This window comes from Athene noctua, chromosome Z (genome assembly GCF_965140245.1).
Source record: "Athene noctua chromosome Z, bAthNoc1.hap1.1, whole genome shotgun sequence".
Taxonomy (NCBI): Eukaryota; Metazoa; Chordata; class Aves; order Strigiformes; family Strigidae; genus Athene; species Athene noctua.
In genome coordinates this window covers 43,870,123-43,895,317 of record NC_134077.1, presented here as the reverse complement: position 1 = coordinate 43,895,317, position 25,195 = coordinate 43,870,123, and the positions used below count along the sequence as shown (strand labels likewise).

The 25,195-nt window shown below is 41.5% G+C and overlaps 1 protein-coding gene across 12 annotated transcripts in view; it reads left to right on the top strand.

The window, feature by feature from the left end:
- The window catches only part of NRG1 (neuregulin 1), a 522,222-nt gene that overhangs the window by 349,558 nt on the left and 147,469 nt on the right, over nucleotides 1-25,195 (top strand). For all 12 annotated transcript variants that reach the window (XM_074932868.1, XM_074932867.1, XM_074932866.1 and 9 more), the window contains 2 exons: nucleotides 18,536-18,713; nucleotides 24,552-24,676. In XM_074932868.1, coding sequence (XP_074788969.1) covers nucleotides 18,559-18,713; nucleotides 24,552-24,676 — 280 coding nt within the window. In that variant the 5' untranslated portion in view covers nucleotides 18,536-18,558. The remainder of the gene's footprint in view (nucleotides 1-18,535; nucleotides 18,714-24,551; nucleotides 24,677-25,195) is intronic.

The following is a 25,195-nucleotide window of genomic DNA, read 5'->3' as shown; positions in this document are numbered from 1 at the left end:
AGAGAATCAATTTCATTCATTCTCTAAATGATTGGATTTAACAAATTAAGAATTTTTTTATAAAAAAGACTGCTACATGTAATTTTTCCTAACACAGAGGATTTTACCAGGCTACTGAGTAATCAAACTGTAAAAAGGCAGTACATTTCAGATGTTTATTTTCAGAAATTTGCTTTTTACTTTGCAGGGAGACGAGAGAGTAGGGGTACTGCCCCAGTACTGTAATCAGCACTTGAACTCTGTGTTCCAGGACCATGGTGGATATAGCATCAATCAATAGTCTTTAATCAAGGAGGAGTGGCGGAGGAGCTTTGACACCACTCTGCAAATGGATGTACTGCTGCTGTTACCTCTCAGGGTGGCTTCCTCTAACAGAGGGATTGTAGGAAAGGCATTACAGTCCTGTAAGCTGTAAGCAGGGGTGCAGCTGGTCTTGTCTTGGCTGGGAGGCTGCTAGGACTCCTTCTGGCTCTCAGGTGGACAGAGGTGCTGGTATTTTCTTTCTGTTGTGTTTCTGAACAACAGTGTTAAACACCGGTCTCCTACCTGTTTGTTCAAGCATTCAGCAGGGAGGATCAGCTGGAGGCAGTAATGGCACTGTTTGTGCATGCTTGGAAGGAAAGAGCCTGTGGTCAGTGGCCTCTTTATGCAGAGACACCTGGAAAGCTCATCCAAACGAGCTTTTAAAGTGCATACATTAAACCATATTGGATCACCGCTTGCATTTTTTTTTTTACCTATCTCTAAACCAGCCAGAATTAAGATCCCTTTATTTCTGAAGGCATGTCCACACCATAGTGTAGCTGAAGTACTTTAGATTCACGCTTCAAGTTAGTTCAAATAAATTTTTACAGTCAACCTTTATGCCAACAGCCCTAAAATGCCTCCCCCTTGCTGCTTCCCCTGGGCTAAGTCTCTAGCCGCAGCTGTCTCCAGGGGAAGCAAGAGAGCCCCAGACCACAGTGCTGCTGTGGTGGTACACAGACACAGGGAGAAGTCAGCCTGGGACCATGTTCAAGAGGGGAGAAGTGGTGGAAAAGCTGGGGGGAGGTGGGACAGGGCTGAGATTTGTGGACTGGACTTCAAGCACACTCAAGAAATCGGTGAGTGAAGAGAGGTTCTTGGTGGAGAGCAAGAAAAGGAGGGAGGAGGATGGGAGCAGAGAGCTTGGGAAGCAAGACGTGACTGGGACATGAGGGTATAGGAGTGGGAGAGAGGGACAGGGTCACTTTTGGCTCATTGGGAGACTGCGGATTGGGAAGAGGGGGAAACTGAGGTGTGACAAACCCACAACAAAGGTGGGATGAGTGGGACAGAGAAGGAAGGTAGCCTTGCACTGGGGAGACAGATGGTGTTGTGCAGCCCTATACTTCCCTTGGGGTCAGCAGGCAAAATTACTTCACTGGCCATCCTCATCATCTTTTTCCTGCCCACACAGCCATGCTGTTTCCATGCAGTGACCATGGCAACCCAAGTTTTTGACTGGCTGCTCTAGGATGGTAGCCAGAATGATAGCAGTAATGAGTATTGACAGAGGGGAGGGGAAAGCAAGCAGCTGTGGAGTAGGGGAAGTTGCCTGAGTACAGTAATCGTGTTTGGCAGGTCAAGGGTGAACTGTGGCCTGCGGGAGTTGTACAATGCCCAAGGCTAGCAAAGTGGTGTTATAATAAACCCCAGATGTTTCCGCTATTTACAATGTATACATTATGTTTAAACCTGAAAATGCATCCCAGGATCTGGTGGGTAGTATTAGCTGCTTGGAAATGACTTGCTGGTTATGTATCTGTTCCCCTTGATATTAGCTGTTGCCTGTTTAAAATATAAATCTTCTAAGCAGAGACCCTCACAAGCAGTTTCTTTGCCAAACCAGTGGTTCCATTTGGCTTCATGAGAAACAGCACCGTTCCCCCTAGACAGTGTTTTGGGAGGGTGCAGCCTGGGCAAAGCAGCCCTAGGAGCCATGATAGCAGCCTGTGTGTATTGGTGTGGGAGAGGCACTGCTGTCAGGCACAGGACCAGGGCCAGTCACAGGTGTGCAGAAAGCAACATTTAATTTACCCAAACTAATTGTTTTGGAGCTGGGAGCCAAAACCCCTGTGGTATGTCATGGGTCACAGCAGAACCACAGCAACTTTGAATAAGCATTTAAGGGGTGGGAGTGGTGAGGGGGGGTGTGTCGGTCGGGGTTTTAGTTGGTTAGGCTTTTCTGTCAAAACAATGGCTTGTCTACAATAGTGAATTAGCTAAACTGTGAATTTATAGCCCAGCTTGCTCTGCACAAACCGTCCAGATGATCAGTCCTCACAAGGCACTCAAACCGTTAATGTTTGAAGTGAATGAGCTCGACTGCTGGAAGCCCTGGATCAAGTGGGTATTCCTGTTCAGAGATGAACAGATCAGAGTGAATTGGAGTTGAATCTGTTTGGAGAGTGAATTAAAACAAAGTCACCCACAGTCGGAAAGGATGTGTTTGCTTTGATGTTTTATAGAATTTAACTAACAAAGGAAAAATACACACCTTCTGTGAATCCTGATTAACTCCTCACATGTGTTCCCCGCCTGCCCCTGCTCCTTATGCATCAGTCTACATTGTGCCACATTTGCCAGTTGCGTTAGCACTTTGGGTATGAAGGGTCTTGTCTGGACCTCTCACCACAGGGTGTACAGAGACTAGCCTTTCGTGTCAGGAGTGGAAGAGGAGTGCTTCAAGCTAGGCTGCGCAAAAGCATTGCTGAAGGTCAAGCAACAATTTGCAAGGAAAATGGCAAAAATGGACTCCTCACCTGCATGCATCAGTTAAATTTACTTTGCTGAGAACTCTTTTGTCGAGGAAACCTAGCGCATGTGGGGAGAGTTGAGTAGTCTTATTATGCAAGGACTATGCCATGTCTTGATACGGCTTTTGGATCTGTGTAAAAGTGAATCTTGGGGGTCAGGGAGAAAACTATGCTGATTTTGACAGTTTCTGTCAAGTTTTTCTTCCTTGTTCTGTTTCCACCCCAAACACTCCCTGTGCAGCTATCCTATCACAAGTCTATGGTGGTGTCTATTAAGCGTGATATCTTTTCTTCCTGAGCTTTATTGTCCCCGCATATCCTGTGTGCCTGCCATAGAGTGATTTTTCTTGAATTTTAGCCCCAACGTACAGATCCCTGCCATCCCATTTCACAATATATCACATTATGCCTTATAAGAAGGGATACAATACAAGTATACTGCTAGACCGACTGCCTGTATGATGTTGGTGGTCTCTGCACCTCTCTCTGATTCACTTGGGCTCATTATCATGGGTGACGGACCATTCATTTTAGTGGTTTCTGACATGGTACTCCAATTTAAAATGCAGTAGGCCACAAGGCTTGAGATGACTGAGTGTAAAATAATGAAATTTCTGTAAACTCCCATCCCACCTCATGAACTATTTTCCCCACATGGAAAGCCCAAAGTGTAGAAAAGTCACTTGAGACCTTTTTTTGAATGCTAAACTAGTCTGCTTTGCTGATTGAGAAAAGTGGGATTTTAAAATTATTTTTATGTGTTTCAGTGTGATGACCATTTTTTTCAAAGTGAAGTTGCAGAGTTAAAACAGCAGAAACGTGCATTTTTCTGTCCCAATCTATGCCTAAAACTCAGGTGTCTCTCCTTGTTTAAAACAACCATACTCAAATGTAACTCATAAAGTCACTTTTAATAGTTCTTTGTTTAGTGAGCCTGTTGATTGTGAATTCAAAACATGTTTTAGTAAAATTTCTCCCTCTCTCCTGCGTATCTAGCAGATTCAGCTAGTGCAAGTCCCGTCAAAATTCTAATTTTCTGTATTTTATTGTCTATCCCTCTGCAGAATAATCAGTCAGATAACAAATACATCTGATTATACATTATTTTCCAGCATAAAAAAAAAATCTAAGAATTTATAGGGTGGTTATGTGTATGTTCAGTTATACAATTGTCTAAATAAATGGAGGGAGGGCAGAGATATACCCTCAGACCTTGGAAAACTGAGTTATCAAGGTGAGATTAAGGGCTATGCTTAATAACAGATAAGACTATCATAATAATTAGAAACCAGTGAGAATCTTTCTCTCTTTTTTTTTTTTTTTTTTTTTTTTAATTTTTGGGAAAAGAATGGGGTATAGAAAGGAAAAAGATCATTAAAACCTGCTGTTTACATCAGTGCTTCCTCTGGTTATTTAAATTATTATTTAAGATTGGGGAAGCAAGCCATGGGGATTAACAGCTGTCATACCTCTCACTATGAACAAAACAATTCCATCTCATGAGCACAAAAACACGACACAATTGTGTTGTGAGAAACAAAAAACTTCACATTTTTTTTTATCTACTCATAAAGATTGGGATGAATGAAGGTACTGTGAGAAAGAGGCCCTGGAGATTTTTTCCTTTCTTGGCATGGAAACCTGGACTTGCATGATTAGACACTGTGTTTGGTGTGTGTTCAGTAAACCTTGGACAGGTCCGTGAAGGCTGCAGATGGAGGTGCCACAACTGACAGCAGAGATGATCACTTTGTTGTTGTTTTGCTGGATTTTGACCCTCCTGTGTCCACTCTCAACTCATGTCAGAGCTATTAATGAGAATGACTTTTGGGCTGTTTCACACCTCCTTGAACATGCACAGTGTGCTCACCTCCATCACAAATAGCTTGATTGTTCTGGAGGCTTCAGGGAACGCTATTTTGATACTGTTTTTCCTTAATCCATGGTCTGTTCATGTGCTACTGGAAATAAATGAAACTTGTGGGATAAAACACTCTGCAAAAAGATCACACCTTGAAATAATGATTTCCAAAGTGTGTCTTAAATTCCTTCCAGAAGCAATGGTAAAAAGGGAAAAATACAGTAGATACTCACTATAGTTATACTGTTGGTTTTCATAATTATGTTTTTCAGCCATGTTGGGTTATATGACATCTCTCAGTAGACAGATAGAGATTCAGAATGAGGTAGTACTTTGAAAACTGCATGCTTACAATCTACAGAGCACTCTTCTATCTTGATTGTTTTCATTTCTCTTAGCAGTAATGGTGTTCACCTTGGCTGCTTCCTACATAAAATTCCCTTTGCAGCCAGAAGGGGGACTCAGGATATTAAATTTCAGCAGATGCGGTGAACTCCTCCCTTAGATTATTTCTTCTAAACATCTCTTTCTGATACTGTTGCAGTTCTTTCTTGGCTTCTTCCATCCGTCTTTTCATGGCTTTAATTTGCATAGCATTCATTATTATGTACTTACTAATGTAGGACAAATTTTACAGAGGAAATACTGAAATTCTAGGACACATGGCTGAAACCAGGTTCCAATATTTCAGGAAGAATCTTTCTTATATCTTTTCTTTGTCTATTTATCACAGAGATTTTCAGCCCCTGGGTCTCCCCACAGTTATATCTTCTCCCCATTGTGTAGGTAGAATCCCAGACTGTAATTTTGGCAGTTGTGACACCCAACACAGGGGGGTATTGTGAGACGCAAGAGAGGGTCCTTGGTCTGCTGAATGGACTTCAGACCATCACTCAGCTCATAATGAAGAAGAATAAATGGACATGCATAAGCAGAGATATGCATGTTACTTCATGATGGCAAGAGTAGTGAAATAATCTGTGAGAGAAAAGCCAGAGGTAAAAAAGAAAAAAAAAAAAAAAAAAGCCAGATTATATGCATACATCGTTTTAGGTAAACAGCAAACTCATCTTTTACTCATCACCAGAAAGTTAATCCTACCTGCCACTGGGCTTCTTGTGAGACAGAAGAAGGACTGAGTCTTACAGGAAACCTGATAATACCTGACAGTTCTGCTGTTGGGATTGCACCACAGTTTCCATTGTAAACCCCCATTTTCCCGAACCTTTTTAGGATCAAGTTTTTCTCTTTGATTTATTTGTGTAATATGAGTTTCTTTCTCACATCTTCTAGAAAATCTGTATAAAAGAGATGACTGGCAACTCTCTAGAGTTCCACACAGCTGGGGAGAAAGTTATGACATGGTATTTTGAATGAAAATCCAGATTCAACTTGACGTGATACCATCTTTTTAGGATAATGTGGTTTTGTTTAGTTTATGAAATACTTTTTTTAGACTAAAAAAAGAAAGACAAAAGTGGCAACACAGAAGTCTGACCACTATGCAGACACTTTTTAAAGGGAGATTTGGTTCTGGTTTGATACTTGGACCTCATCTTATTTGGGGAAACATCCTTCCTGTGTCTGTCAAGGAGCAGCAGCCACCTCTAACAGATTTTGCAGTTATTTACTTCACTAGCTTCAGAGAGGCGCAGTGGCCACATGTGATAAGGCTGGAGCCTTTACTTTAATTCTGGCTCTGCAAGAAACATGTAAGCAATCTGCTGGGCTGCTACAGCATGACACCAACACCAACACGTGGGAACCTTCTTGAATTTCCTCACCTGGGCTTTTTTCTGAGGAGTTGTCTCAGGGTACTTCTGCATGAGATTCTGTCTCTGTTGGCACAGTAAGGAGTGTGTAGATTGCTGCCTTCCTTGCAGCTCAGTTGTCCAAACCTGAACAGAGCTGGTTTAATGTCTACTGGGACTCTGTGGTGGAAACAGCTTTGCTACAGATTGGCTTGCAGTCATTCTGTTAATGCTGTTCAGTAATTTCTCAGCAGCAGAAAAGCACATGCTGGATGCTATGTGTATTCAGTCCAGGTGCTTCATGATTGAAGTCAGTGTCCTGGATGGGAATTAAAAGCAAAGGAAGAACATAGTGTTGTAGAAATAACAACAAACTGAAACTTTTACTAGAAATTATGTGGAACAAATAGATCACAGGAGATGATACACGAAAATCTCCAGTTCCAAATAACGTAGCCAAATAACGCTGTTGTTCACAAGGCTATTACCTTGAGAATGAAGCAAAAAGGAGACCTGGAAAAGGATCGGTCACTGGACTGATGAGTCCTTTTGTGCAGACGTTCACAACTCATCGATATGTGTAAATTCTACCTGAATGGTGAATATATATTAACATGTGTGAGTGTTAACACACAGTCACTGTAATTAAAGTCAGGTTTTTAGAAATCAATTCAATTGAAGCAGAGAGAGCATTGCCTCTAAAAAGACCTGGTAAGACTAATTTAATCCAGAAGTTTATTGATTCGACTTAATTTGTTAAAGAATTTATTTAAATGTGAGTTTAATCATAAATTAGCTTTATATCAGTTGAAGTGTGTTCACACTGAGGCTTTGCATTGGTTTAAATAAAATTGATTTATGCTTTACCTAGAAATCTGCAAATTTGGACATAGCTAAGGTCTGTACTTTATTTTTTTCCCTTAATAAAGCTGTAGCACATTTCTTCATTTTCTGGGGTGAAAGTCTAGCTGTATCAAATCAATAACAAAGCATTTTATTTTCACAGGGCATGAATGTTACCTTAGTACTGTGCTGGGCCTTCATATTTATTTTTATAACATAGCAAATAAAGCCCTGGATACTTGTACAGTTGATATTATCAATTTTCAGGCTGTGATTTTATCCAAAACTGTGACCCTTGAAAACCATTTGTAAGTTTTAAAGAAGAAGTGGAGGAAAGGAGGTTTAATTGATTTACCATGTCTTTATTATTTGACTGGCAACCTGTTCAGAATTTACGTGAAGTTTATTCTCTAACTAATTTTTAGCTACATTTTACAATATAGTCTCTGTTCTGTTAAGGCAGAGCCTAGATTGGGGCATAAGTTTTGATAAATTATGGACATTACTTACTACATTTTATGTATTTGAGTGGGCCTAGAAGGTCTGTCTGTGGCTTCTGCATAAAGAATATCACCTTCCTACAATAAAAGCCATAATTCCTTCCCGACAATAGATACTGGTGGCCATGATCACAAGGGTTAGATATATAGGATGTTAAATAATTACGTTTAATGCATATTACAGTCTTTTTCACATGGTCATATATTTTAAGGCCATTGAGGGATTTTGACAGAAGGTTACATAAGCACCTATCAGGATGGGCTTGACTGATACAAACCAGGAGCTCAAGGCTGGACTTGATGGCCTGGAGATCTGTTTCACAGATTTCTGTATTTGTGTGATGATCCCACTTCTCTGTGGCCTACCACTTAGCATTCACACAGGTTTCCTGGTATGCAATTCCACCATTTATGGTTGATCTGAAATATATATTTTTAAAAGCCATGTAATTTTTCCTACATAATTTTTGAACTTTTGCCTACAGTCCAGAAACCATTTGAGCATTGTGTGTTTCTGTCCCTCCTCCAGTGATTGCTGGACCATGGCATGTTTCTGAATGCTTTACTGATCATATGGTTATGGGCTTTTTGAATGTTGACCTTTAAAAGGATGTCTAATCTTGCAATAATAATTTAACCAGGGGAGATGTTTCTAATTAGATCTTTTTTGTGAGCTGTTACTGATTGCAGGCATATAACAATATTTATTCTTTAAAATTCTGTTTAATTTTTAATTTATCTGAAGATAGCCTGTGAACATTTTCAGACAGGTGTGACATAAACATTTCCTTTTCACTACAATTGCCTTTTCTGTTTTGCCATAGCTGCAGAGTATAAATGTGGACTTCAGTATATTTTGGAAGTAAATTATACTGAAGGGTGTATGATGAGAACCTCTGCATGCTGTTCAAGCCCATAATGTTAAGTGCCATGTTTAGATTTTTGCTGAGCTAGGTTTGAGCTGATGACCGTGTGCTATGCCCAGGTGTACCCAGTTCCTCAGTTCCTGAAATTAGTCAGGAGCTTTCAGTCTCATTGGCTAAACTGTTTGCGCAGTTTCTGGTTAAAAAAATGAAGATTTTGCTAACAGATGTTTCCAAGTGAGAGCCACCTCAGTCAACTGAAGGGGCCAGAACTAGTTGTGCTGTGTCCCTGGGGAAAGGCATATCCTTTTGCCGTGGAAGTGGCACCCTTCTGGCACCATCAGACCATGTCGATTTTTCCTTTAGCAATTAGACATGAAAGGAATCATCTTCCAAATTGACTTAGGATTGTAGTGACAGCATTCTCCACCAGTGATAGGTCTGACATTTTCTACCTGGTAGCGATTTTAGCAGGCAGGGGGATTGCTCTTCCAGGTGTTATGCAGCTGGAATGGGGTTGACACATGATCTGCTTCATCTGTGATAACCACCAGAAGAAAATGGCTAAGATAAACTTTAGAGGCGGCTCTGGTTAAGTCTGGGTGGGGACAGACCCCTCTTTGAGGTTGCAGTGGAAAGGCTGCCCTTGCCTTCCACAGGTCTCTTCCATGTAATTTTTCAGCACACAGATGTTTTTGTAGACCTACATCCTTCCACAGCCTGTGCTGAACACCCACATACATCCCAGAAAGTATTACTAGGAGAGATGACCACAAAGAATTTAAAGGAGAGGAGGGGAAGGAAAGTGGCAAATGAGGAGCCAATACCCATAGTGTTAAGTCTGACTTGTGCATTAGCAAATCAGTGTCTTAGAAGTTTCAAAATTCTTCACACTGCTGTAAATACTTTATGAAACCTGTAATACAACAGCAAACTTTTTATTTTGATGTTACAGTTAACCTTGTTTTCTCAAAATTAATTTCTATGTCTTGATTTTTGTTTCTGTTCATGTCAAACAAGCCATGAGGTTCCAGCTCAAGTTTTCCACCTTCCCACCCCAAAATTTCAACATGGGTGAGTGGTTCTTTGTGAAGAGGAACATTAGTGGACAGAGGAACTCCTGAACTGCCAGTTGTGCCTGAGAATACCCAGAAATTGTCTTATCTGCTTTGTGAGAAGTGGTGGCCTCTGTGTGAACTCTGTGGGAGGTAGATTGATTGAGACTTCTGGGGAGGCAGTTGTTTTGGTAAATCCCGTTTGGGTCTTTCTGTCTAATTATTCTTTCTAGTGGTTATATCGCCAAACTCAGATTATTCAGGTATCCTTGGTGATGGTGGCAGTGACTCTAGTTCTATGAACCTGTGCAGGATGAGGTGGTTAGCGTTCACCTGTTGCTGTACCCTGCATCTTACGGTCTGAGAATCACCTTCTGACCACCGTTTCCACTGAATTTCACCTGCCATGGTACTTCGTACTCCCTGTGTTGTATCATTTGTTAATAAGATGTCCATGTGGGCAGCAGATCCTTCTGGTTTTCTTGGTTAACATGGAGAATTGTTTTAATACTGGAAAATTTATATGAATCTTGTGACTACAACGTTGTCTGATGTTACTTAAATTCTGCATCATGCACTAATGTGAATGTGGTAGACTGTTGCTTCTACACATACATTATTGAGCTCTCACTGGGAGTAGAGACAATTTGGCATGCTTAATTAGGAAGATCTCTGACCAGGCAACTAGAGGTGTGCTGGCATTTTTGCTGGATGTGTGTTGTTATTCTTTCTCTAAACCTTCCACAGCCTAAAGAGGATGAGGAAGATTTTGAGGCATATGAAGACTTGCCATGGATAGATTTGCGTTGGGCAATTTATTGGCTGATGCATGGTACACTTTTGTCTGGGAAGTGGAACTATTGCAGAATCAAACAATGTTACAAAGCCAAGAAAAAAGTGTAGGCCAGGAGAAAAAACGGGCTTTTCTATGATTAGGATCAAGAGAAAGCACTCACTCGTGTCCTTTGTACGTGAGCATCCCAGCTTTGTTGGAACTGTGTGAAGGGAAGAAGCATGATGGAGAAATGCTGAGAGAGTGGAGAAGCAACTGAGACTAGAGGAGATGGAAACAAGAGTTGTAAAATATGATAGTGCATAGAATTTGAAGAGTTTACAGGATTCAACACACAGAAGACTCTGTTTTCTGATGATGGCAAATACAGGAGTGTGCCAGAGAACACAAAATGTGAGAGGGAGAGGAGGAGATGACTGCAGCACTTTTGAGCCATCAGATTGTAGGGCTAAAGCTCTAAGGAAGCTATAAAAAAAGTCAGTTCTACCAAAAAGAGAAAAAGGGGAGTTACCAAAGAACTGGATTTTCATCAGTAATCCAGAGGAATAACCTCCAAAATTATACCAAAGGAGAATATCGTTGCATTGTACATCTATCCTTCCTTGCCTTTTTTTCCTCCCATTTGTATTTATTCTCCCCAACATGATCTTAGGGCACACCAGCATGGCTACACATATACCACAGCTGACATCCAGAGTTTAAGTTTTTAAGCCTCAGTCCAATGATGTGGTGAACCTTCCAAGTCTGGCCATAAGGCATAGTCTGAGACCCAGCCAATTTAACAGTTCAGTCACAGCCTTTTAGGTGGTTCTCAGCTGCACTAGTCTGTTTGGTGACTTGCCTTTTTTCAAGCAAAGATAGAGATTAGGGATGAAAATACTTGAACTGGAGAGCAAAGAAGAGAAAGAGACATATGTATGATACAGCAAGCCACTCTTCCTCCTCTCATCTGACTTCAAGGCACACAACTCAATACAAACATTTTAATGTGAAGTCCTGAAATTCAGCTCCTAAATCAAAAATGGCTTCATGTGTAAAAAATAATCACTGAGTACTTGCAAGTCTCCTTGAAGTCCATGGGATTTATGCCTGCACAGCATTTCTGTGCATTGAATTGTTTTAATTTTAGTGCTCAACTAAAGATTCTGGAGCCTACCTTCATGCACTTAGGTATGTAAAATATGGACCTGCAGTTTTTTATATCGACTTTATAAACAGTTGTTCCTGAATCGCTCATTGGATATCGACTATATTTATTTTATGCTGTCCCCACATTTTCAGTCTGTATGATCAGGTTTTTGTATTGACAGTGTCTAACAGGACCATCAGAGTTTGTCAGGGATGCAGCCAGTTGAAGTCAGCTGAAGCATTGTGAACCAGAGCAGAGTGGTTAATCCATCAGGTGGTATGTTCCTACAGACACAATCATCAGTAAAAAAATTGTGTTGACCTTTAAATTGTAATCTTCAGGTTAGGTGCTTGCTCACACCCAGCTTCTGTTGTGAAACCTACATCTTCCTATCTTTGAATGCAGTTCCTTGTCTCTGTGGAGGTCTAAGCTCAGAAAGTGGTATCTTAAGTGACTGCAGGAGGCAGGGCAGCCTGCCATTATCTTGTTACATTGAATAATTGGGTGTTCTTAGGCTTTTCCCTCATGGACATGATATTTCTAGACATGCTGGTTTATCACTACCATCCCTTTTCTGGCTCCACTGGCAATGCTTTTTAACTGTAGAGTGGAGGAGGGAATAGTAGTGAGACCTTCTGCGTTTGCACAGTACTTCTTGCCTATGTCCATTTTCAGTGTCCTGTTGAAAATCCTGCTTTCCCAAGGCTATATTATGAGTTGACCCATGATACTCTCACTGGAAGGGTTTACTGGGCTTCTGATGGGAACAATGAAAAGAAGATTAATGAAAGATCAGAGAGCAAATTCATGGCTAGAGGTGAATATCCATGAACGCTGGCAAGACATACCATGTTGTTGAAAGCATCTCACCCTGAATAAACAAATACTTTCTGTGGAGATCTATGAGTTTGTTGAGTGCACCATTACTTTGAAAGGACAAAGTGAGACTCAGCACTGTCACATCTAAACCTGTCAGGTTCACTGAGTTTAGACACAAATGTTCCACAGCATGAGTTGAGCAGTTCCTGGTCAGGGTAGTCAGAGTTGAGGTTGGCTTTGTGATTAGGTTTTGGGAGTAGTTACTCTGATTTATAATGGCATTTTCTGGTTCCTCACTAGCCCAGTGTTTAAAGACCATGGCTGTAGTGCTATATCTCTCCTTATTGCTCTGCTTCTTGGCTCCCGACAATGTTGCTAGCCATTCCTGTGGCATTCCCCTTTCTTTTGGCCTTTAGAACATCTAAAATTTCTTCAGAAATTTCTTTTTAACATCACTAGGAAGAATGATTCTGTGGATCTTGGTTTTACATGTAGTGCTCAAGACAAATGTCAGGTTTGCGTTTTTCCTTTTGCTCTTCTGTACAGACACAAGTGTTCAAATCATACCAAGATCCAAAAGCTGAAGTGTCTCTGGCAGTATTTTCAAAAGAGTTCAAAACAGAAATTCCCATTTAAGTAGATAAGTTATTTCTTTGATTTTCCAATCTCTCGTCTTGTGTTCAGTTACTCTGGTATTCTGGAGAGATGGTTGTGTGGGATTATCTCGTATCTTTACCTGCAGTGCTTTATCATATAGGTAACCTGCATGGAGGCTCAGCATGGTGGAAGGAAATAGCCTGATTTTGAAAAGTGTTCAGAATCTAAATGTTACCTGAGAGAATAATAGGAGGACTAAAACCAACAGAAGACAACAGAACTTAAGAGGTTTGTTTTAGTTGTCTAAGCAGGAGCAGTATACATCTTGAAGCCTAGCTTATATGGTTTATACCAAAGGCTTTAGAAAATCTGGCCTGCTGATGATAAATCTGAGTTTGGTTACAATCTCAAATGCTAGGGGAGAAGGCTTTTGGAAATAATATAATTTGTCTTGCATTATTGCCCTGCCTTGAGCATTATGCTACAAAAAAGCAAGTCTGAGGCCAAGGGAATGGTTGATATTCTTGTGGCTTCTACTGACCGAGTTGTTTTCACAGTTTTGCATAGTAAATTGTACACATGTGCTTACTGGCAAACACACTTCATACACTCCTGTAGTCAAACTCTTAAAAGGCTTTAGGACTTCCTAGATAAAGAAAGAAAGGGAAAAAAACCCCAACCACTCATGGAATTTCAGCTGAAAGTGTGTAGTTGTGTGATAATATTCTGCAGGTTTCCTGTTTAATTTGTTCAATGTGTTGAGCTTCCATGCAGATTAGCTATACAATCAAATACGGAGGGTGAGGAGATTGCTGTGCTTTGCCAAACTCACTGAAGTCCAGAGAGAAGAAGTTAACTCCAGTCATACATTATCAGTGAGCCTTTTGCAGAGAGAATATGGAAATGTGTATTCCTTATCTGTAGTGATATTACACAGGCCGGCAGACATACATTTCTGAAAAAACTGCTAACAAAATAACAGATATTCAAGCCATCTTAATAAGCAGAGATCTGACACCTTACATGCTTTTGCCTGTTAAAACCTTCAAACAGTGCAGGACTTTTGCTGACACAAGTGCTGCACTGCTTTGTGAGGGCTTGTCACAGCAAGACAGCCCTCTCTTGCTGTGATTGCCCCTGTTGCTTTCTTAGAAAGTCTGTCAAAACAGGGGGGGGGGGGGGAGCAGCGCACAGAGAGAGGTCCTGAACAGGGAGTGTGAAGAGCCTGGGGTTAAATACAGGTGCCTTTCTGTGTGTCTAACTGACTCTTAAAATGTGAGGCCCTTTTGGGTTTCATCACAAGGAATACGGATAAAGTGGATCCTACTACACCTTTCATTCAAGCAGCACCATTTTTGGGGTGCTTCCACACTTAATTTCTTCTGTTTCTCTTCAGCATGTGTCTGTTTTCTTTTCTACCTGGCCCCTGTCATTCTGTGACAGAATGGCATGGGCAAGGGCTCTGCTGCCACCGTACCAGAGCTGCTCACAACAGCATTGCCCAAAATGTGACCCAGAGGAAATGCCGCGAGGCTCCCTTCCACCTTCACAGAACACTTTGACCGAGTCATCCTGTCCCAGATAGGCACCTCAACCTCCATCCATGTGTAGGAGATGCAGAAAGTGTTTTTCTTACCCCTTCTCACTTGTTCCTGCCCACAGCAGCAAGCCTCACCCGAAGCAGTGGGCAGAAGCCTCCCCAATGGTGAGAGCAGTGTTGTGTGACAAGAGTGGTGAGAAGCCAAGCTGGCAGGAGATGACATGAGTACAAAGGAAGAAAGGGTAGAGAGGCAAGAGGAGGGAGGTGTCAGGAGGACAAATGTCTAATTATCATTATGAACATTTTTGACTCCTTTAAAAGCATCTTTACCCCTCAGACAAGGTCCTGTCTTACCAGCACCAGAGAAATTGGCACAGACTGTGATGAAAGTCAACTACCTCTTGCAAAAATGGAAGCTGTAGCTAATCTTGGTCCAAGCACACAATGCTGTAGTTCTATCAGCATGAGCTTTCTCATATGCTTGGCAGGTCTGATTAACTTTTGCAAAACTGCAGCTGAAATGAAGAAAACATAGTGTAAATGAAAAGGAGGGAAAAAAAATAAAGGAAGAAACAATCTCCTTTCTGTCATGTTTGTGAACAGCTTTTACTGCTTTCCCTGGAGAGTCTGCATGCTTGGACAGCAAGTTACTGTGAATTAGTGAGGGTCACTGCCATTGATTAAATCCTCTGTTATGTTTCCTGGTAACTCCTGAATTATGGCAAGAGTTGAGCATATTAATTTAACTTTTTTTTTTTCATTGACAGTTCTGATGGAGAAAAAAATCTGCAAGTCATTTTGAGCAGATAATATTGAATTAAAATAAAATTCAGGAACAAAATGGCATATCCCTTTTATTCCCAGTTTCAGACTGCTACATTCGCAGGAATATCAATAACCAGTTGAAGTCTTAAGCACAAAAATTTTGATCCTTGCAATTGAGGTTATTGCCTTAATTTATGCAAGATAGGGACTAGGACTATAATAAGTGAAATATGGTGAAATAAGGAATATTGCCTTTTTATTTCACACATCTGCAGCTCCTTTTCTTACATAGTGACAAAAGATTGTAACCTTAACTCTTCAATGACAGAATAAAACTGTAAGCACAAATCTCAGTAGTAAGGCTGTTAATTAACACTATTTTTTGTTGGAAAATGTAAAGATTGATATTTTTCAAAAATTATTTCTCTCTTTTGGGTAAATGCCTGAATACTTACACATTTGCTTATGTAAATGTATGTATGTATACAAATACACACTCATAAAGGTATGTATTTTTGAACATATTGGTTTCAAAATAGTGCGTGGGCATTTGTTTTTCAGAAAGCAAAAAGTGTTTCAGTAGCATTTCGGGAATGCACTGGAATTTCCAAAATTATTGGGGGGGGGGGGGGGGGCAGGATGGAAAATGGAAACTTAACATATAAGAAGACATTCTGGGGGAGATTTCTTTCTGGTCATGAAATCCTGGGCCTTACCTGATACATCCCATTGCCACCCTGGCACATGTGCCTGCCCTGTGTGTAAAACCTTCATGGATGCCCTCCCCAAGAGAAGGTCTCCCTCTCAGACTTTTTGTTGATGTCTGGCTTGAGACTTCCTGCCAGGGACTTGTTTTCCACACCAGCAGAGACACATGGAAAAAATTGTCACCTTCCTCTTAATCAGAAGTAATCAGCAGCTTTTTTAATTATTGAAGATTTCTCTGTCCCTATCCTGTCTTCTACTGGTGGCCCAGCAGACACCACTTCATTTGCTTGTTCAACGCAGACCACATTTTCCCAACCACCATTGTTTATGCTGCTCTGCTCTCGGCTGTTTCCAGGGAAATCAGACTTTCCCTGGGCTTTCCTGGGATCAGGAAGGTTGCCCCACGTGTGGGACAGGCCATACTGCTGGCTGCAACACGCAACTGCTTATCGGGCATGTGTGTATCCAGTTCTTTATACACACCTGTCATAATTACAGCCATGATGGGGCTGCTCATTTTTTGTCTGATTTGAAAAATAATTAAGGGCAATTGATGTCACCGAGTCTCCACAAACAGACAAGCAACAGATACCAAAATGTAATCAAACATGTTCCAGTTTGTTAAAACATTCTCGTGTACGGGACCATATTGGAGACCTGTTGGTGTCCTGATGAACACTCCTAATACACATGTTACAGAGAATCTTTTGGCCATGCTGGCCATTTGTTTCCTTGGACACTATTACAGCTGTTCAGGAAATAAAACACACTACAATGAGGGGTGCTGAATGGGAATACTGGCTCCCCAGAGGTGCAGACCAACAACAGGGTGCAACCGAGCCAGGATGGACTCACAGGCTATCTATCAGCTGTAGCTCCCCTTATTAGCCCTCCCCCGTTGTGTGGTAAAGGTGTTATCTTAAGTTTCAGGGGAAGTAAAGTTAAGTAGGTGGTTTACCTCACTGTGGGATAGAAGATGGTTTGCAGCTAACCCAGGGTGTCTCACAGAGTCACTGCATCTTCTTGTGAAGCCTGGGCTCAAAAATCAGTACTAGTTGTGGAATATTAGAGGTCTTTAACTTAGAAATCTCTAAATGGTTTGAGATTTACCCACACAGTAGAAATTGAGATGCATCAACTGGAGCCCTTCAGTGAATGGGAACCATTGGCTGAACCTTTTCAATGCAGTGTCCCCTTCTGGATCCAAAATACCCTTAATTGATATTGATTCTCTTGATGGGCTTCCAAATCCATCTTGACTCAGGGAAAGGATATGGCCAAGCTGAGGTTTGAGGTAGGTGTATAATGTGGGTTATAAAGGCTGCAGCAAAAGACTCCCTTGGATTAGGGAAGCTGTCGAGCTTATATTTATGCTTTTAGCTCCCTGTCACATTAGTTGTACCTGGAGCCTTTGGATAGCCCCTGACTTATGGCAGCTGAAATAAATAAATCAGCAAGACGCTCTCCCTTTCCCTTTCTGTATTACCTACCAAAGCTGTCTGCCACAGCATGCTGTTTTGTGTCTATTGAGTGTCTCATGATCAGTTAAGTGTTGTTAGTGCTTCATACCATATTCAAAAGCAGCACTTCAGTTCTCGCTAAGACTGTATATGGCTTGCATGTTGTAAGACCCACATAGGAGGACTCCAAAGGGCCAAACTAGGCTGTCATTAAATTGCAGAATCAGAGAATCATTCAGGTTGGAAAAGACCCTTGGGATCATCGAGTCCAACCATCAGCTTTACTCTGCAAAGTTCTCCCCTACACCATATGCCCCAGCATCTCATCTAAACCACCCTTAAACACATCCAGGGATAGGGACTCCACGCCCTCCCTGGGCAGCCTGTTCCACGGTCTAACCACTCTTTCTCTGAAACATTTTTTCCTAATGCCCAGTCTGAACCTCCCCTGTTGCAGTTTAAAGCCATTCCCTCTTGTTCTGTCACTAATTATCTGTGAGAAGAGACCAGCACCAACCTCTCTACAGTGTCCTTCCAGGTAGCTGTAGGGAGTGGTGAGGTCTCCCCTCACCCTTCTCTTCCTCAAACTAAACAGTCCCAGCTCCTTCCATTGCTCCTCATAGGATTTATTCTCCAGGCCCTTCACCAGGTTCGTTGCCCTCCTCTGCACTCGCTCCAGCACCTCGATATCTCTCTCGTACTGAGGTGCCCAAAACTGGACACAACACTCCAGGTGTGGCCTCACCAGTGCAGAGCACAGGGGGACTGTCACCTCCCTACTTCTGCTGGTCACACTGTTTCTGACACAAGCCAGGATGCTGTTGGCTTTCTTGGCCACCTGGGCACACTGCTGGCTTGTGTTCATCTGCTGTCAGTTAGAACCCTGAGAGCCTTTCACTTTACGGATGATACACGTAACACACAAATGGTCCTTATTTTTCAGGTTTTGTTGTAGAAGCATCGCTAGTCTGGCTGGGGTTTTGGTCTCTGTGGCTTGCCTAGTTCAACTTGAGTTAGCACTGTTTTCCCTTCTGAGAATGGCCTAATGACCAGCACATTCTTTTATTTCTTTAGCGGTGCCTCCCAAATTGAAGGAAATGAAAAACCAAGAGGCTGCTGTGGGTCAGAAGCTAGTGCTAAGGTGTGAAACCACTTCAGAGTACCCTGCACTCAGATTCAAATGGTTAAAGAATGGAAAGGAAATAACAAAAAAAACCAGACCGGAAAATATCAAGATTCCCAAAAAACAAAAGTAAGTATTGAGATGTATGTCACAAGCAGGTCTGGGAGGGATGGGGAAAGTTGTTCACTAGAACACAAGCATTGAGGTTGTTAATTGTGGTATCACAAAGCTAAAAGCTGTGTTACAGAGGAAGAAAATTTAAGGAAATAGACACTAACGTATGGATGACGTAGTAGTATGTTATAAATATTTAATGAATAATTTTCATTTTCTATTTATTTTCTGATGGTCAAAGGCTATAATTTTAACCAGTAAACCTTGGAGACAGGCCATTTTTAAGCTACTGACAAGAACAGAGGTACCTTATGTTTATTGTCTAAAATCCAAGAACATTTAAAATCATCAAAGCAATGTAGATTTGGAAATACTTCTGAGATTTGCTTTGCAAGCAGTCTAGTCCTTAAGAAGGGCTGAATGCTGTCTGCATGATCTTTGAAAGCCTTATGCAAGTTTTCAGTAGTCCTTTACCAGAGGCATTCCCACACATGCAGAACAAAGCATGGGTCTAGCAGATGTCATCCTCCTGGCTGGGGGAAACTGTCCCCTGTAACTGATGACCAGTGCCAGAAGATGGTCTTGACTTTTCAGAGTTACTCAGGTTGAAAACCAGACATCCTGCCTTCCCTTGCAGTTTCTTGTACCCCAGCCTGGGGCATAAGGTGAAACAAGGCGGGGGGGCAGAGCACCATCACTGCAGCCGCCGTGCCATGGTCGCACAGACGGCAAGAAGGAACCTGTGATGTCTCCTTCCAGCATTTGTGAAATGGAGCTGTTCCAGGTGGCAGATAGGCTGGCAAATTGTCTGGACCCATTTGCAGGGCCATATGTCTCCTTCAGAGTTGTATTTTCAGTCTATTCTGTAAAGAAAATGTTCTGGTCAGAGCCTGACCCTCAGCTTCCCCAGCAGCACAGTGAGGCCTGTGAGAGGCAAACAGTATTTTTTCCTCTTAGATTTTGGTTGATGCTGATTGACCAAACTCACAAGAGCCAGGATTTCACCTTTGGCAGCTGGGCTTTGTCAGTTCAGCACTGAATCAGTAACTGCCTTCTGCCAGCTCCCTTCTTCCTCTTTTTTTTTTTTTTTTTTTTTTACCACAAACTTTGAGGAGCTGGCAGAAGGGAAACTAGCTAATAGCTATTGATTAGAGCATACATGTGGAATGTGTGAGACTATTTTTCAGGTTGATGTGCCAAAATATGTTTAAAAATCCCCAGAAGATACATAATAAAAAAAAAATATTGGGCATTTTTCTGGAAAATTGAAATCTGAAGTCCTGATTCCCCACCTTAAGTGGGAAGACTGTAGGCTTTGACTGGGATTTTACACTTCTGTGTGCTGCCCCAGCCACAAGGATATCACTCATCTTTGGAATTTCTTTATCTGTTTTAAAACAGAAATATCAGTGTGGAACAGAGAAGCCCTTCCATTTAGAGATGTGAAAGTCACTAGATGTAGAGTACAAAAAGAGGAAAGACGAGGGATGTCTGCTGATATAGATTTTCCTTGCCTTTCTTCTTTTAGATTCTAGTCTGGGGACACATCAGTGCTTTGCCAGTTCTTTTGCTGTTCATGTGTGCTTCCAGGACTGAGTAGATGTGAACAGCTTAAGAGGAGATAGATTTTATTTTGATGAAAAATGGGACAGGCACATGTTCTAAAGATAGTGGGAAAAAATGCAGTGCAAATGAATGCATAAAACGACATGCAGATTACAGTAAGCAAAGCCACATTAAAAAGATCCCATCACAAATGAAAGGAATACCAATGACCTGGAGATTCCCTCCCCCCCCCCCCCCCCTTATTTTCTGTGGTTTTTGTCATGTTTGTATACTGCCATATTGTTACAACAAGCATTTTAGTGTGAAATTTTTACTATTAGCAAGTGTGGGAATCATCAGCTAGGAAGGCTAGAGTGTTGTTGAGCTGTCTGGATTTAATGTCTATTTTAAAGGTCAAATGGCTACATAAAAAGTAGGCTACTGAAGAGCCATTAGCATGCAGGGTACTGCAGTCTTATTGATTCCTTCATTCCAAGCACTTTCTACATATTCATAAAAAACCTCACAAAGTTTGTAAGTAGTTCCCAATGACCAGAAGTGACTTTTGGTAATTTCATATTGTGCAGTAAATCACTTTCCCCATTGTGTGATGGCAGAGTAAAGCCTGTCCATTGTTCGGAAAAATTAAATGTTTCTGAGTTCTGGATATTTAGCTTTAGGTATTTTAACAAAGTGCAAAGATGTCTGGCAGAATGATGAAATGTCTAGATTATAAATTTAAAATTAAGACCTGAGCTTGGCACCTGGAGTAGGCATGGAAAAGATAACACTGCAGCTTCTTGTTTATTTGGTGCATTTGGCCAGTGTCAATACTACTGGCTTGAAGGATTTGCAGAAGTGGTGCAGATGCTGTGTTCTCCTAATTTGTTAAGAGTTTATAACAGTGTGTGGCAATGCAGATTTCCTCAGAGCTTAACCTTCTGAAGACTGCCTTGCATGTAAAATGAACTTTGGGGATCACTCCTCTAAGCTCCCTAGGATGATTTCAGGGTGGTTGATTCAGAGGGCGCAGAGCCTCGACATGCCATGACATGACAGTACAACAGGTGAATCACACTAAATGACTTTGCCTGTTCTCATTATACTGGAAAGTCAAGAGAAACTGAATGAGTTTAAATTTTAATGAAAGGCATTTCATGCACTCACCTCTTACCTCAGATTTGTCACAGAGTAAGAACATGCAGTCAGTGAGTTTCTAGCTGATGCCATGTTTGTTTGATTTGTGTGTCCAAGCTCTAAGTTGTTCCTTTGTGTCAATGGTGATACAGAAAAAAACAGGCAGCTGACAAGGGCTTTTCACCTGCTAACTTTCCCATGCCTGTCCGCTTGTACTGGTAACATTTCATTTTCCTTCTTTGATTTCAAATCCAGCTGAAGCCTGCACATTTTTGTTTTGAGTTGTGTGCTGTACAGAGTCAGGCTCTCTTCGTTACATGAAGATAGACTCTTTTATCAGGGTTGGGTTTTTCGGTCAGAGGGAAGTTGTTTGCCACTTCACCTAGCTGATGGCTTTAGTTGCAAACAGTGCCTGAGAAAACTTTGTGTGCAAGGGCCTTGTACCTTGGGCTTCTTCCAAGCTTAGCCTGGATATTTGCCCGCAGACAGGCAATTCTGGATGACAGATGGAGACTGGAAGCAAAATGAATTCAAGCAGTCAGATTGGGTGGCTGGGACTGCACTCTGCAGATGCATTTCCTTCTCTTTCATGAATACAAGCTCAGCAGTGTCACAGTGGCAATGAGCTAAAGGTATAGCAAAAGCAAACCTTATAGGGAGAGTCATTTTTTTTGTGGACCATGGTATAGGTTGAGGAAAGGATGAGCATTTGAATACAAAATTCCTTATCAGGGACTTTAAGTGAGTATTGTTGGAGGGCTGTATTCCTAGGGAGCTGTTTTATTCACAGCTGTTAGTAAGTCATCTTCTGCTCTGACTGTTTTGAATTCTGTCCTGATATATCTCAATAATATTCCTAAGGCTATAAAACCTCGTATTATTTCTTCTCTCTCAGAAAAGAACTCCTTACAGAGTTTTTTCTAAAAACAGGAGTAAATTTGGTTTGTTAGAAATAGATTTATTAGAAATACGGTTGCTTCACCTATTTTAATATAATCTTAAAATCATAAAAGGAATACACAATTCCTCACCTTTTCCCATAGGTATCATGTAAAACAAAGAATAAAAATAAATGTGCAGAGCAAAGAGTTTCTTCTAAAAGTCAAGAGTGCCACAAAGGTAGTTTGCATCAATATTACTTAGTATCCTATGGAGAAGGAAAGAGACTGCAGCAGACACGCAGTGAGTGTCCAAATAAAAGTGATACAGCTGCAGCTGTGCTTCTTGCTTGTACTGGGTATGTTACAGTGAGTCCCTAAAAAACCTGAGTGTGTTTACATTGCCTTTTGAAGCATCCTGAGGCAACAGCCTGTCCTCCATCTAGACAAATGTCTACAAGCATAGTTGAAAGATAAACTGCACAATATTCATGTCCACGCAAGCTGTTAGGTGTTGCAGATTACTGCCAGACATTTGTGGGCAGGCCCTGAACAGGCTGTTGCAAAGGCAGGTGTGTAGATGGCTGGCAGGAAGATTAAAGAGCGGGTCATTTTTGCTGTGGTACAAGCATAGCTGTTAGTCAGGTGCAGAATTCCCATGCAAAGAGATTGTAGCTTTCACCTTCTGGATACTTCTGTCAGTGTCTCAACTGCATTTTTCTCATACATTCATGGTTACCACCAGCTAGAGTCTGTTCTTGTATGCCATCTGAAATGCAGCCGAGTTAATTAATTCAGCACTGGGAACTGGGCTCCTCACATTGCCTGAGAAAGAAGCCCAAATAGTCAGCTATTCAGCTGTTTACCGTTTGAACAAACCCAAGCAAATTCCTAATCCTGGTTTGGCTGCTCCTCCTTCTTGCAATCCTGGTGGCCTCAAGAAAGCAGACCTCTTTCATGACATGAGGGGAAACTCGCAATGTGAGTTTCTAGCAGAGCTGGGGTTCACCTAGCACACTGCTTTCATCCCATGGCAGCCACAGTGCTGAGTCCTTAAGGGGTAGGACCTTCATATAGAGGCAAGGAAGGCTGAGCTGACTGTAAGCAGACGTTTGATAGCAGATGCAATAGTTTACTCTGCTGGAGGGAGGAATGGCTCACAAGTATGGGTTGGAAAGTACCATTGAACGTTTTGGTTGCTCCAGAACCCCCCTGCTACACAGACTTGTTTCTGGTCTGAACCCAGCCCTGCTCAGTGGTTCACAGAAGGGATAACCAGTTGTCATGTCTGCATGGAGCGTTAAGAAACATGGCTGCGCAGAAGCAAAGCAGTTCCCCAAACACTGTTTAGCTCAGCAGTCATCACTAGACATGCTGGTGACTATGAGCTTTTTGGGTGAAGAATCCCCTGCCTCCTGGGGTCAGTCTTTCCGGTCGGGGTAGGCCAATTTCGGGAACCCACACTCATGCACTCTACTAAATAACTATTCTATAGAAAAATGAACAGGCTTTGCCATAGGGAAAATCTTTCGTGAAGCACTTCTTTTAAACAGAAACTGTGAACAGAAATAATGTGTGTATTTTCCTCTAGCTAGTCATTCTCCACAGTCCGGGTAATGGCATTACTGCCATCACATGAGTTGGGGACCCCTTGAATGACACCAGAACATGTTCCTAACAAATTAATGGGCAGGCAGGTGTTCTGCATTTTAAAATCTAATCTTAAAACCTTGCAGACTGATTAAATTACATCTCTGAGCCAAGAACAAAAATGTAGCTTCATGCAAATTGTGCTCCTGCCCATAATTTTTTGTTAGTGCTGGAGAATGATTTACTATTGGTGTTTCAGAGGTTGTTAAAGAGAGTGGTGTGTCCTCATCTCATGATTATTTAGTCAGATGTTGGAAACTATACTGTTTATCCAGAACTCTGTTACTGGCAATATGAACCTATAGGAAAGGGTTTTCTATTTTAATATTACACTCATCTCTGTGGCATCTGGATAGCCAACAATTCAGCTGAGAGGGGAAGGTTGTTCTTCAAATTTCCCTTAAGAGCAAAGACTCTTCTCAAGCAGAAAAGTATAAACAAGTGTCTTCGTTTGAGTTCATTAATATGCGTGTTTTCCAGCAGCCTTTTATTCTCCTCCCTTCTTTCAAACCTGGATAGTGCTAATCTGTCAATAAGAATGGAAGACAAGACTCTGCTGATAGGAAAAAAAAAAAGTGCATTAGCTGATGCAGTGAATGTTACTCCAGTACAGGATGTTTACATGTTTTTTCTGATTTCACAGGAAATACTCTGAGCTTCACATTTACAGAGCCACGTTGGCTGACGCTGGGGAATACGCATGCAGAGTGAGCAGCAAACTAGGGAATGACAGTACTAAAGCCAGTGTTATCATCACAGACACCAATGGTAAGGCCAACTCTTTATTTTACTATCATGTTCAGAAAAAATGTGTATTAGAGCTGCCACTGAAACAAAAGGGTTTGGACGAGAGGAAAGCTTTGCAAGTGAAGTGGAAGTGGAAACACTGGAATCTGTTAGGTGTACTAAGAAAATTAATCAGGCCTGACTCATCTGCTGTGTAGTGAGTCTGCAGTTTTCCTTACCCAGACAAACGGAATGCCTCCTACAGATCTCAGGAGAGATCAGCATTTTTTGGGAGACACTTTCTAACAAGTCTAAGACACAGTCTAAATAGTCAAGATAAGAAGAGGATGAAGGGAAAGGAATAGTATACGTGAGTAGCAGAGGCACTGCAGGCCTGTGTGGAAGCTTTCATTTAATCTAGAACATATCCTAGTCTGAACTTCTAAACCAGCACTCCTCTCTTCAAGTAATGTTTGTACGGGGCTGATGGCCACCATTTTTATTTTCACAGATGATTATAAGTTTTTCTTTTGATTTCTAAAATAATAAAAGCAAGGGCAT